The sequence below is a fragment of the Medicago sativa genome, chromosome 4 (assembly GCF_051527215.1).
Source record: "Medicago sativa cultivar Bolivia chromosome 4, Bolivia_mono, whole genome shotgun sequence".
Classification (NCBI taxonomy): Eukaryota; Viridiplantae; Streptophyta; class Magnoliopsida; order Fabales; family Fabaceae; genus Medicago; species Medicago sativa.
In genome coordinates, this window is record NC_140752.1 from 79,656,209 (window position 1) to 79,669,277 (window position 13,069).

Consider the following 13,069-nt stretch of genomic DNA (forward strand, 5'->3'; position numbering starts at 1 on the left):
CGGATCCAGAGGCCATGGATATTTCGGTCACTTTAATTTTATCATATATTTTTGTAGGCATTATGCCGTTATATGCTATTAACTTGGATGTTGCGAATTTGTTCACAGATTCATCCTTTACGTTTTTAGCGGTGTTGAATGATGTAATCTCTCGATTTGAATGAATGAATATCATTTTCTTTTTGTCAAAAAAAAAAAAAATGAAAAGTTCATGAGTGTTGAAAAAAATGAAATGTTTGTGTATCATTATCATTATTAAATAAAGGTCATGTATGTTAACTGCCCTTAATGGTAAGAATTTAATGAAAAAAAAATTAATACGCCAATACATAATTTCAATTAATGAAATTCTTAACATGTATCCTAAGGATACAAGTTAACTTTTTCCCATTAAATAATTATCATTATTAAATACAAATAGTTTTACACACGGTTCCTTTTATTTCTATTTTGAAAGGGGAATTTTTTTTGAAGGATTTTGAAAGGGGAATTTGAAATTCAGTTCCTTGCGATTTTTACAAAGCAAGACAACTAGACAAGAATTTCCTCAAAAAAAAAAAAAAAAACTAGACAAGAAAGCATCGAATAATATTCAACTGCGTGTAATTTTGAGTATTTTGAATCCATTTAATGAACTGGGTCTTTATTTTTTTGGTAGTGGGGGTCTTTATTTTTTTGGTAGTGGCCGGGGTTTGAACCCTGGACTTTGCATATTTTATGCATTGTCCCAACCAACTGAGCTAAGCTCACGAGGACTAATGAACCGGGTCTTAAACCACAAGATGAGATGTTAAATTTTTAATTTTTTAATTTTTATGATAATGATTCTAGAATCCACTTATCTATCAATAGGACGAGGTGGACTTTTTTATAGTGATGGCGGGGCAGGGTGATTCCTTAGGTTGGGGCGAGGAGATTTTCTGGCACGACGATGTCAGTTACACAATGATCAGCAACCTGTACGTTAGGCAAATGAGGAGTTGTATGTACAACGTGCGAAGGAGAGCAACTTGTCAAATCCTCAACATGTTTCTAATCTATCAGGTATGATGTAGTTATTGAGTCCACATTTCACCAAGGGTCTCTTTCGAGTATACCGAATCAGTATAGCTATCATTCTTCTAACACAGCAACGAAATTTCACAATCAGTGGCGAGATCACCTCAACTTTTCATCCCAAACCATCTTTCGACTTCGACGGTGTTGGTCTAATTTTGAATGGATAGCCATATTTTGCAGTAACACTCTAATTTGTGATGAACTTTCAGCATGCTTGTACCTTTCACCCTTGTTAAAACCCAAAAGGAATATGCTACTTCCTCCTCTCTTTTCTATCTTTGCATTAGATCTACTAACGGAAATAGTCATTTTATTTTTAAGGGTAATGCTAACTAGTTTTATATGGACACTAATTAATGAAATACATAAAGTAAATTATGTATTGAAAAAAAAAACCTTTTTTTATACTTTTTAGAGTTTTATTACACAAGTTTTAAGATATTTTTACTCACGACCTTTCAAATAAAATTGAAGGCCTGATCAAGATTTGTTTTGTTCTTGTGTTGGGGGTAGCCATAACCATTTTTCCAATTATTTTCCTTTATTTCTCAAACAAAAATAATTATTATAATATTTGTTGTTAAGTTTTGCTACATACGATAACTATGGCCAAAAAATTATAAGATAGGCTCTAAAAAGAACAAGAAAAGCAAAAATAAGGTATATTGTGTTTGATAATTTCTTTTTCCACTCTACTGCTTTCTTGCACACCCACCAAAATTCTCAAAACAACTTTATTCGAATTATATAATCCGAACATTTTTTTGCAGGATTTCAGATTATATAATATGAATTTTGTCAAAATTTAAATTAAAATTGATATGAAAGTCTTTGTTGACCATTGTACCATCTCTATAAAAATTGCACAATAATTTTAGAGATAATATGAATGATCAACAACAACAACAATGATATCATAACTCGCTTGCAAATGAAAACTAAGAAGAAAAAAAGAAGGAATGAAAAATGAATGAAAATATTGAAAAATGCAGGCATAAACGATTCCACCTAGGGGCGAGGGGAGAAACACTTGTGTGGACCAGGACCAAGAATTTTGGTTTGGTCACACACACAAGATTTTCTCCTTCTCTCTCTTCACTTCTCTCTTCTACATTTTCTCTCTCTTCTCTCTTCTCTCTTTGTGTGTGACCAAACCAAAATTCTTGGTCTTGGTCCACACAAGAATTTCTCGGGGCGAGGGTGTGCAACTACAGACCCTGGTTTTCTAAAATTTATCCTTGCTATCTTAGTTTATTATAGTTTGCATCCTGATATTATTATTTTGCACCTCGCTTTATAGTTTGCACCTGATATTATTATTCTGCACCTCGCTTAATTTTTTTAATGATTCCATATATGACAACAATTTTCTCTCGGATTACGCGCAGTGACGGTATTAAAAATGTTAACTAGTGGGGGCATGATCATTTATCTAAAATATTTATGAGAAAAAATATAAATGCAACTAAAAAATTGAAAATTACAAATATTGTATATCTAAAAATTAAAGACACCTTAACATATATGAATTATAATTATCCTTTGTATTATTTTTTATTCCTTAATAAACCTTTTGTATTGAAGCCCCACTCTTGTGTCTCTCTATCTTGAAAGTTGAAACATTAGGTTCATATATGGTTGGCATCGGTTCTTTGAACCCAATATTTTCATATTTTAAAACCCTTAGAGAATTCAACTTGGCTATGCTGGCCAAGCAAGTCTGGAGATTCCACACCAATCCCTCCTCTCTCATTTCTAGATGTTTCAAGGCAAAATATTTCCCTCATACTGACATCCTACAAGCTCCTATAGGGAGCAATCCTAGCTATGCCTGGAGGAGTATACATAGTTCTATTTGGGGTGATAACCAGAGGCAGCTGCTGGAAAGTTGGAGATGGTAACTCTATCAGAATATGGGGTGATAACTGGATTCCTTACAATCACAACTACAAACCTATACCTACTGGAAGAAACAATGTCAACACTAATTTAGTCAAGGATTTGATTAATTCTGAGCCTCCATCTTGAAACTCTGACATCCTTAGTAACCAATTCCTCCCCATTGACCAAAGGTACATAGAGCAAATACCTCTCCTTAATACCTCTAACCATGATGAGCTCATGTGGATGCATGAAGCTGATGGTATTTACTCTGTTAAGAGTGGTTATAAAGTTATTAGAAGCTGGAAAAATCAGCAAAACCAGGATATGGCGTCCAACAGTTCTGATTCCATTATATGGAAGAAAATATGGGCCCTTCATACTATTCCTAGACAAAAAGTTCTCCTTTGGAGAATTTTGCATAATTCTCTCCCTGTAAGGAGTGAACTTAGTAAAAGAGGCATACCATGTGGTATTCTTTGCCCCAGATGTAACTCCAAAATGGAGACTATTACTCATAGCTTCATGCAGTGTCCTAATGTCTCTAAAATCTGGTTTGGGTCGTCTCTCACTATCAAATTTCCGGACCAACCTAATGCAAACTTTACAGAATGGCTGTTTGACTTCATTTTACACAACGACAATCAGACCAACATCAACATAGCTGCTTTATCAAATTTGGTTTGCCAGAAATCTGAGTATATTCGAAAATAAAATCTTACCAGAAGAGGCTGTGATACTTCAAGCTGAACATAGCGTGCAAGATTTCATCACAGCTAATTACCCTATCTCGAAGCTCGCAGATCAAGCTGGTACAAGAAATAAGCCTCATTTCACTCGCCCCCGTAATCCTACGCAGACGAATCCAAGCATCAGGCACCAATCCGTGCAAAATCAGCTTCCTCAATGGTGTCGGCCTGCTCCAGGTTTTGTCAAAGTCAATGGAGATGCAAATCTTCAGAATCCTGATAGATGGGGTATTGGATCGATTATTCGTGATGAAAACAGGCTGATTATGGTGGCGGCAACTTGGAACTGTGCTGGAACTCAGGACCCTCTTCTGGCTGAAGCTTATGCCATGATCTGTTCGATGAGGTTAGCTCGAGATTGTGGTTTCAGAAGGGTTTTGTTGGAAAGCGACAGCAAGAGACTCATTCGCATGATAAAGGATGTTCAAATGAAGAACAGATCCTACCTTGGACAGATGATAAAGGAAATCTGGTCCCTCCAACATTATTTTGACACTTGTCATTTTAATTTCTATCATAGATCCGGCAATAGGGCCGCTCATGTTCTGGCCCAGTTTGCTCATGAAAAACCTAATGTGGTTTGGATAGAGGAGGTGCCAGTAGAAATTAACTCTGTGTATTTTCACGATTTGATGAATTAATATTAGTATCTTTTATTCAAAAAAAAGTAGCAATATATGTATTTCTTTTTTTGACAAGTGCAATATGTGTATGTTGTAATAATAAAAAAGTAATAATTTGTGTATGTATTTTCATTAGTGGCCTTCTTGTAGGGTCAACCACAATTTTCATGTGAGGATAAAACATAAAATTATCATATTATCAGTAAAAACATGGTTAAAGAAGTGGGGTCAAAGCTCTGTTTGGTAACGCTTTTTTACAACGAGCTTATAACTTATTTTAGGAGCTTATAAGCTATTTTTCAGAAGCTATTCCAAGTAGCGTTTGAGCTTATAGCTTATAGCTTATCATCTTTTCTTCCAATTTTATCCTTATTCATTTATCTAAAATTCAATTCTACCCCTTTATAATTTGTTTAATGTTACCGTTATATATTTTGTTTTGACTAACATTCTTTTTTAAAAAAATAATTTTTACTAACATGTTACGTTTATATATATTGTTTTTTTACTAACATGTTACGTTTATATATCCTCTAAAAAAAAATGTTACGTTTATATATATTGTTTTGACTAACATTTTTTTTACTAACATTTTTTTATATATATTGTTTTTCTGGTGCTGTTTTGATATATATTTTCTCTAATAAAACATATATTGTTACACTTTTTTTAAGGCACGTATATAAGCATTGTTACGTTATTATTTTTTTCGAAAAAAATGTTTTGTTATGTTACTGTCAATTGCTACAACATTTTTTTTAAGGAAAGTCAATTGTTACAATACTGTAAAACAAATTACGTTTTTAATATTACTTGTTAGTTAAATTTATCATTTTTTTGTTAGTTTATAGTTTATAATTTTATTCTTAGTTTTATAATTTAAAATGGATAGATAGAAACATATATTATTAATTTTTGCGTTATAAAACTTAAATGAATGTAAAAAATAAAATTCAGTGAAAAATAATTAATTAGCTAGTTGAACCGTTAATTCAATGGAAAACATATATTATTTTTTGTAAATTTTATTATGAATTAAGAATGTCCTTTTATGTCCTTTTAGGTTTATTAGCTCATTGAGCCGTTAATTTTACCAAACACTTCAATTAGCTTATCAGCTATCAGTCATCAACCATCAGCTATAAGCTATCAGCTAAAAGCTATCAGTCATCAGCTATCAGCTATAAGCTATCAGCTAGCTTATCAGTCAACCGCTATTTTTACCAAACAGAGCCCAAGTGACCCCAATGGACATTGAATGGATCCTTGCTGAATTTTTATGCATGGTCCGTAGAGTTGTCTTATTTTTTGTTTTTTTTTTTTTAAGTTTCTCTAATTACTCAAAAGTTTTTCTAACAAAAACCAAAAATATGTTATAGATCAAGGGCACTTCTACGGCGTAGATAGAAAACTGATTTTTTTTAAAAAATTATTTTGTTTAGTCAGTAGGATAACTGTTGATGTCATGTTAGCTAATGTACTACCAGTGGACCATTGTAAGTCTAAATTTTTCTTTATTACAAAGCAGTCCTCATAGACAACATTAGTTATTTTTGATTTATTAACTTATTTTATTTATTAATTATGTAGAAACTCTTTAATCATTTTTCAATTACAATCTCACTTTCCTCTTTTCTGGTCTCCATCTCTCCTCGTCCTTCTTCATACAATTTCATAAAAGATGATAGGGATGATGAAAGTTGGAAAGTTTTACCAATTTTGATGCATAAGATTTATGATTTACAAAATAAAATAATAATAAAAATGTTTAATTTTGATTTAATCAGGGACTCAATTACAACAAATAAAGACATAATGACACACCTTATGAGCAAATGTGCAATACACCATATAATCTGACGTGACATGAATTAAGTACACAAATGCTCAATGATTGATCATATGATTAACTTCACCAAAAAAATCATTCTCATAACTTCACCGTTTCTGATCCATCGTTTCTCCTATAAATCATTGTGTGATGCATCTACCACTGTGCAAAATTCCAACATGAGAATATGTTTTGTAATTAGTCGTAAGTACCACAAAACATGCCCATTTATAATTTATTTTTTTCTTGTTTCAAAAAATAAAAGTTTTTCTTCTTCTTCTTTCTTCTGTCTCTTATTTTCTCTCTAACCATTCCCTATGTTTTAAAATAAATTTCAGTTTAACACATAAAAATGATCTAAAACAAACATTGTTTTGCTTTTTCAATGTGATATAATTTTTTTCCTTCAATTCTACTCTTCACATGATATTGTCTATGATAATTTCAAATTATTGTATTTTACTATACATTTGTCTTTGTGAATTGCATCATTCTTTAATTTATTTATCATTTTTCTTAATCTGGGTGAATAAAACTTAAGACGATAGGTCTCATAAGTCCTAACTCAACTGGTAAAAATGTCAAAATTGTTAGGCTGGACGTCATGACCGGAGTTCGAACCCCGATACCTCCACTTTGTGTGTGTGAGTTTATATGATGACTTTGCCATCTCGTTTATCTACAGAAAAAAAAACCTAAGATGATGGTTAGAACGGATGAAGTATTTTACTATAATCATGGAAGATACACACTTTATGTTCTTATTGAAAGAAAAAAGATTCAATCAAGTAAAAAGTTCCCCTAAAAATTGAGCAAAAAACTATTTATAGCTCCAAAACCTTTCTAGATTGTAACTACAATTAAAAAAATGTTTAAAATGTCCAAACTGATAACAAATGTATTAACTGCACCATAAATCATCCAAACCTTGTTTGTAACCTACAATCCATATTCAAAACTGGTTCAAATTATATAATATGAATTTATTTTCATATTTTTTTCGGATTATGTAATCTGAAACAGTGAAACCTTCCCAAATTGTGTTAAAACTTGAGGTTTGTAGGGTTTGACCGGGATCATATTATATAATCTCAACCGTGTCCAAAGCATAGAAAATTGAACAAAGTGTCAATTAAATCAAATTCTACAACAACAACAGCATACATTAAACATAACAATTTTAACAACATAATTGAACGACGTAAAACAATATAATGAAACACACACAATATCATGGATCATTCAAACTAACTTCTTTATATGGTCTATCCATGCAAGGCATGATTTCTTCATAGGTCTTAGTCCGAATCAAATTTTCCTTAATATCATGAAAATATTTAACCAAGGAAGCATCTAAGTCGATCGGTCGCTTCGAAATGTGTTGACCAAATATAGAGAACATGGTTCTCACACCGTCATTGCTTTAGAGCTTCATACGGGTGAACCAAACGCTTCCATCTGAGTTGATCAACGATCGATGGGATTCAACATTGTCCACTCTCCTTGTGTCTCTGTGGTTGAGTCGACTATATATTTGGTTCAAGTGACTCTTCAAGCCAGACAATGTGACATCAATGTGGACCTTAAATAGATCAGGTTTCCCCTTATTGAAGTAAACTGCAGCTATCGTGGTACTTAATTCCACTAGATAAGTATTCATGGTTCTGTGGTGTGGTTTGAAAATGAACTAAACACGCCAATTTATTAAAGTTTTTGTGTCATGTACGTAAGAAAGTATCAGTGTAATATAGACCACATAAAAACCATGTATTTGACTTGTTTATATTATATAATCTAAATTGCAGAAAACCCTGCGAAGTATAGGTTTTTACATAGTCTGGGGACATTTTAGGTTATATAATCCGAAATAATTCAGCTTATATAATTTGAAATATGTCAGGATGTGGATAGTAACTTGGTCAACAAGGTTCTCTGGTTTCAGAGTCATTTAACATGTGTTTTTTGACTGATCAGCAAGGTTGATCACATTTCTCAACTTCCATTGACTGTCTTTACGGCCGATGTTTGCATTTTGTCTATAAATATCCCCTCATACTCCATCATTTTTTATTCCAACTCACATTCTCTTCTTTTATTTCTTACATTTCTTTTGAATATCCCCTCATACTTCATCATTTTTTAATTTAACTACATTCTCTTCTTTTATTTCTTACATTTCTTTTGAGTAGTTTATGATGTCAATGTTCCATTGTTGACCTTTCATACAAAAATATTGTCTCGTCAAAAACTGTAACATCCGAATCAACCCATATCACATTGGTTTGATTTTGTTTTTGTTTTAAAAATCAACTGAACTAAACCATAAATTTTTTATTTCACGTTTGAAATGACTTTTAACTTCAAAATTGAATTAAACCACGCTGTGAAACACATGGATAATTAATGAAGTTAAATATGAATAGGGATCATTCATGTGCAGTGAGAGGGATAGCTCAACGGAAAAAAGAAAAGCACGTTCACCGCTAGCATTCGCTACATAAATAAAGTCTAATAAGGAAAGGCATGTTCCACTTGTCTTGTCTCAGGAACGGTGAATCCCACCCCTATATATATCTTCTCCTTCAACCTTCTCTGTTCTGCGTAGGATCATACCCCCCAACTTATCCACTCTCTCTCTCTCTCTCTCTCTCTCTCTCTCTCTGGGTCTTTCTCTTGGTATGTCTCTCTTACTTGGACCTTGTCAATTACTATCATTTTTGCTTGTGCTTTTTTAATATTCATTATTTTGATGGCCAGAATTTTCCCTTATTCCTTCTCTGGGTGTGTTAACTTAAGTAAAGATTGCATGCAAATTTTATGATCAACTCTTTTTTATTTTTGGATGTGAATATGTGACCAGTAGTTAGTTAGATCTGATTTCTATTTTTGGTATTATTCACATTGACCAAGACTCTTAGTTCAGATATTGCTTCTAACCAAATGATCATTTTTTTAAACAAACTTGATTTAAATTTAATGCTACATTAGATGTTTCACCTGAATAGCTCTGTCTCTCTTTTTTCCGGAAAAGGAAAATGTTTAAAATATTTAATAATCAAATTAATGTTGAGAATAGGCCTTTGAAGTTTATACAAAACTTAGGCTCATATCTCACATTGACATGTGTTCAAGTCGCGAATTATGGTGAGGATCTCATTGGTGGGTAATTTCTAAGTACTTTTGTGGATTGCCCCTAAGCTTTGTTGCCTTTTTCTCGACTTTGGTGAGAGCTTTCGAGACCCAACTCACCTAAACTTTTAATTTATAAAAATATAGTTTATATATACCAACTTATTGGAAAGTAATACAGCTAAAATTAAATGAGGTCTTGTGAAAAAAGAAATGAAATCAAAATTTGTTTATATTTTTAGGCTCGATTATTTGTTTATTTTCCTGTTAAATTGCACCTATGCACTTGATGCCCTCCAAGCTTTTCTTTGATGTAGTGAATCAAACTAGTTTTCTCATGTATATTCAGGGCTAAAGAAACACTAATAACCAAAGTTGCGAAAAAGGTTCATTAACAAATGGCTTTTGAGCATGAAGACTTCTTTACCCAAGAATGGAAAGCCATTCCAAATTCTGGCACAGAAACAGAAAAGAATTGTGACAGTTGTTTTGATTGTAATATCTGCTTAGACTTTGCACATGAACCAGTAGTCACTCTCTGTGGTCACCTTTACTGCTGGTCCTGCATTTACAAATGGCTCTTTGTGCAAAGTGCCTCTCTTGCACCTGATGAGCCACCACAGTGTCCAGTTTGCAAGGATGGCATATCTCACACCAAAATGGTCCCTCTCTATGGCAGGGGCCAGACACTGTCTCGTTGTGATCGCGACATTGACGGAAAACCTACCCTTGAAGATATTTCTATACCACCAAGACCACCTGCATCAGGGATTCAATCACTATTGGCAATGGCAACATCACCTCAAAATCGAAGTCGTCAGCAGCTTCCATATCGGAATCCTTATCAGACTCAACATATTAATTCTTCTACATACCAAGAAAATGACAGGCCACAAATGCATACTCTTGATACCTTTATGACACCATTATTCCCTCAATTTGTCTTTGGCAACTCAGAAAATTCACATCATATGGTGGGAAATAGTAGCCCCAGGTGGAGAAGGCAAGAGATGTTGGCAAACAAATCACTGAACAGAATTTCTTTTTTCCTCTTTTTATGTTTTGTCCTGTGTTTTATTCTCTTCTGAGCTAGCCATGGAGTCTTTTTCTCTATGTCGTAGATGTATAATTTGTAAAGAAGCATTGCACAGGTGTAACGTGTAAGCATAAGAATGGGACTGATAATCTTGTTGTATGTTAGGCTAAAGAACTTCTGCTCTTTAGGCATTTATTTATTTATTTTACAATATTTGAGCTGGATGTATTGTATAAAGTCCTTCCATTATTTGAGCGGTTTGATCGCGATTTTCAAGTAGTTTAAAGCAGTTGAACCATGACTCGGAGTTCTTACATGTTTGAGTGTTCGACAGTTGATTCGGTTTATAAATTATGGGAAATGTTATCTTGTGCCCTTAAGGCACAAGTTAAGAAGCTAAAGAAAGAAATATTTTGTTGAAAATTGTGCATTCAGTATTCTTGAAATTTGAAATCTTATCTTTTCAAGACAAAATTTATTATTTAATTCCATTTTTAGATTCTTAATATGTGCGACACAAATTAACACTACCCATAAATTATTGGTTTCACTTTATCTTATAATAACATGATGTATAGTCCAAGTAACGTGATCACTTATGTAGTATGTTTTTGTTTTGATATATGATCTTGGCAGCATTATAATGGTTTTATAGGAATAAAAAATGTACCAGGTAGTACTCATAGTTTCGTAAAGGATAAGAATCACGTCTCCAAGTAAGCAATGAGCTGTCCAGGTCCCCTTATCAACCAGCACGATACATGTGCAGCTCGAATTGTACTTTTTATTTTTAAAATTCATAATACATGATGTTTAAGACGAAGACCTCTAAAATTAAGATGATTCATTGTACCAAAATAAAATAAAATAAGATGAAAATCGTAGAATTGTTGGAATTAATTAAGGGTTAATTATGTTTTTAGTCCCTATAAAATAGCGACCTTGTAAGTTAAGTCCCTACTTAATTTTAATAGCATTTTTAGTCCCTATAAAAAAAAATTTACTTATAATTTTAGTCCCTGCTAAAACAAAGTTTGATTAATTATCCTTAAACTCTTAAATTTTTGAACGATTTTTTTGAGACAAGATTAGAACACTATGAAAGGTTCGTTTACTAAAATTTAGAATTTTCTGACATGAAATGAATTAAATATGAATTTTTTAAAACGACAAAAGTTAAAGATAAAAAGTAATAAAATCTGGATGTAGAAATCAAATTTTGCGATAATTTTTTGCGGACGAACTTTTAGTAATGTTCTAAACATGTCTGCAAAAAATTGTTCAAAAATTTAAGAGTTTAAGCATAAATTAAACAAATTTGAATTGAGTAGGGACTAATACTCAGTGCAGAAAAACAAAATTAGGGACTAGAACAACAACAACAACAACGCCTTATCCCACTAAGTGGGGTTAAAATTAGGGACTAGAAATGCTATTAAAATTAAGTAGGGACTAAACTTACAAGGTCGCTATTTTATAGGGACTAGAAACATAATTAACCCATTAATTAACTGATTTTATGACCATCATAATTGTTTGTATTGTTCTTATTATTATTACTACTACCGAAAAGAATAGGCGGGCACCATAACTAAGATGTGTGTTATTGATTTCCCTAGAAGCATCCATGCATGTGTATGTGTAAGATGAATGGTAGCTGCAAGTTTTTTCAGTTGCTGTTATATGTGTCAGTTTGTTAACAGTTGATTGCCCTATGAGTTAAGCCTGTAGATATTGAGGTTCCACAAGCGGTTAGTCCTGGTGTTACTTTGAATTTCGTGGCCACCTATTCTAAAGACATTTGTTTGCTTTTCTTGACAAGTTGAATAATAATCGCTCGTGACGTGATGATATGGAACAGAAAAAATCCATTTTGAATTATGATATGGACCAAAATATCCAAGGGAAAATTCAACGATGCCGCCAAGCTTTTTGTCTTGACCGACTCTGCTGTAAAAATTGTTGTTCTTTGGATCGATCTTGTAGCATTCAGCTTCACTAAATTGAATGTCCAAACTCTAAACCACTATGTTGCCGGATGTGAACATGATCATCCTTCTGTAAGAATATAAACTGGTTTACTAAATAGTAAAAGCATTATGCATAATTTCAAGAATTCAGGATACTATCAACAAAATCTAGTGATTTGCTTAGAATAAAGAAAATACTTTTTTAAAATGTTAACCTTTAGTATTGGAGAACACGAGTTTTAAGTCATTTCACTTGTTCACTGTTGTACATTTTTTACATTTTGGATTTAAAATTCAAGTGTGTAAAAATCCTGAAAAAAGCACACTCTACATTTTTGACACGCACAAGAATACAAAAATCATCCCTCAAAAAAAAAAAATAGAATACAAAAATCAATTCAAGACCTTCACCTATATCATGTTATCCTGAATCAAATTCGAGTGAGGATCCTCTCCATATTTTTAAAATAAAAGGAGAATGTTATTTAGTGAGATATATCATCTCCGGCCATTAAACGAGTTCCGCTACTATTAATTATTTATATATATTTTTCAAACTTTATTAGGTCTTTATCTCTTCAAATGAAAGAATTGAAGAAGATACTAAATAGAGAGAATCCTAACTTGTCAAATTGCTCCTACCAACTACATATATTATGCAACGTTCCTACCAACGAATTAAGCTCAGGAGGATGGATTATCCATTTTTTTATTACCACTTAAAAATAACATGTACCATGTTATGATGACTTCTTAGACCTCTCAAATTGCTCAATTGATCGAGTCGTAAC

At 32.5% G+C, this 13,069-nt stretch overlaps 2 protein-coding genes across 2 annotated transcripts; both read left to right on the plus strand.

Moving 5' to 3' along the window:
- The first annotated feature begins 3,180 nt into the window (after positions 1 to 3,180).
- On the plus strand, positions 3,181 to 4,330 carry LOC146932374 (uncharacterized). The gene is made up of 2 exons (XM_085707755.1): positions 3,181 to 3,412; positions 3,666 to 4,330. The coding sequence occupies exons 1-2, from the start codon at positions 3,181 to 3,183 to the stop codon at positions 4,328 to 4,330; spliced, it is 897 nt and encodes a 298-aa protein (XP_085563881.1).
- Positions 4,331 to 8,674: 4,344 nt separating this feature from the next.
- Positions 8,675 to 10,532, plus strand: LOC146932375 (E3 ubiquitin-protein ligase RMA1H1-like). The gene is made up of 2 exons (XM_085704035.1): positions 8,675 to 8,819; positions 9,622 to 10,532. The coding sequence occupies exon 2, from the start codon at positions 9,671 to 9,673 to the stop codon at positions 10,358 to 10,360; it is 690 nt and encodes a 229-aa protein (XP_085560161.1). The 5' UTR covers positions 8,675 to 8,819; positions 9,622 to 9,670; the 3' UTR covers positions 10,361 to 10,532.
- Positions 10,533 to 13,069: the final 2,537 nt, after the last annotated feature.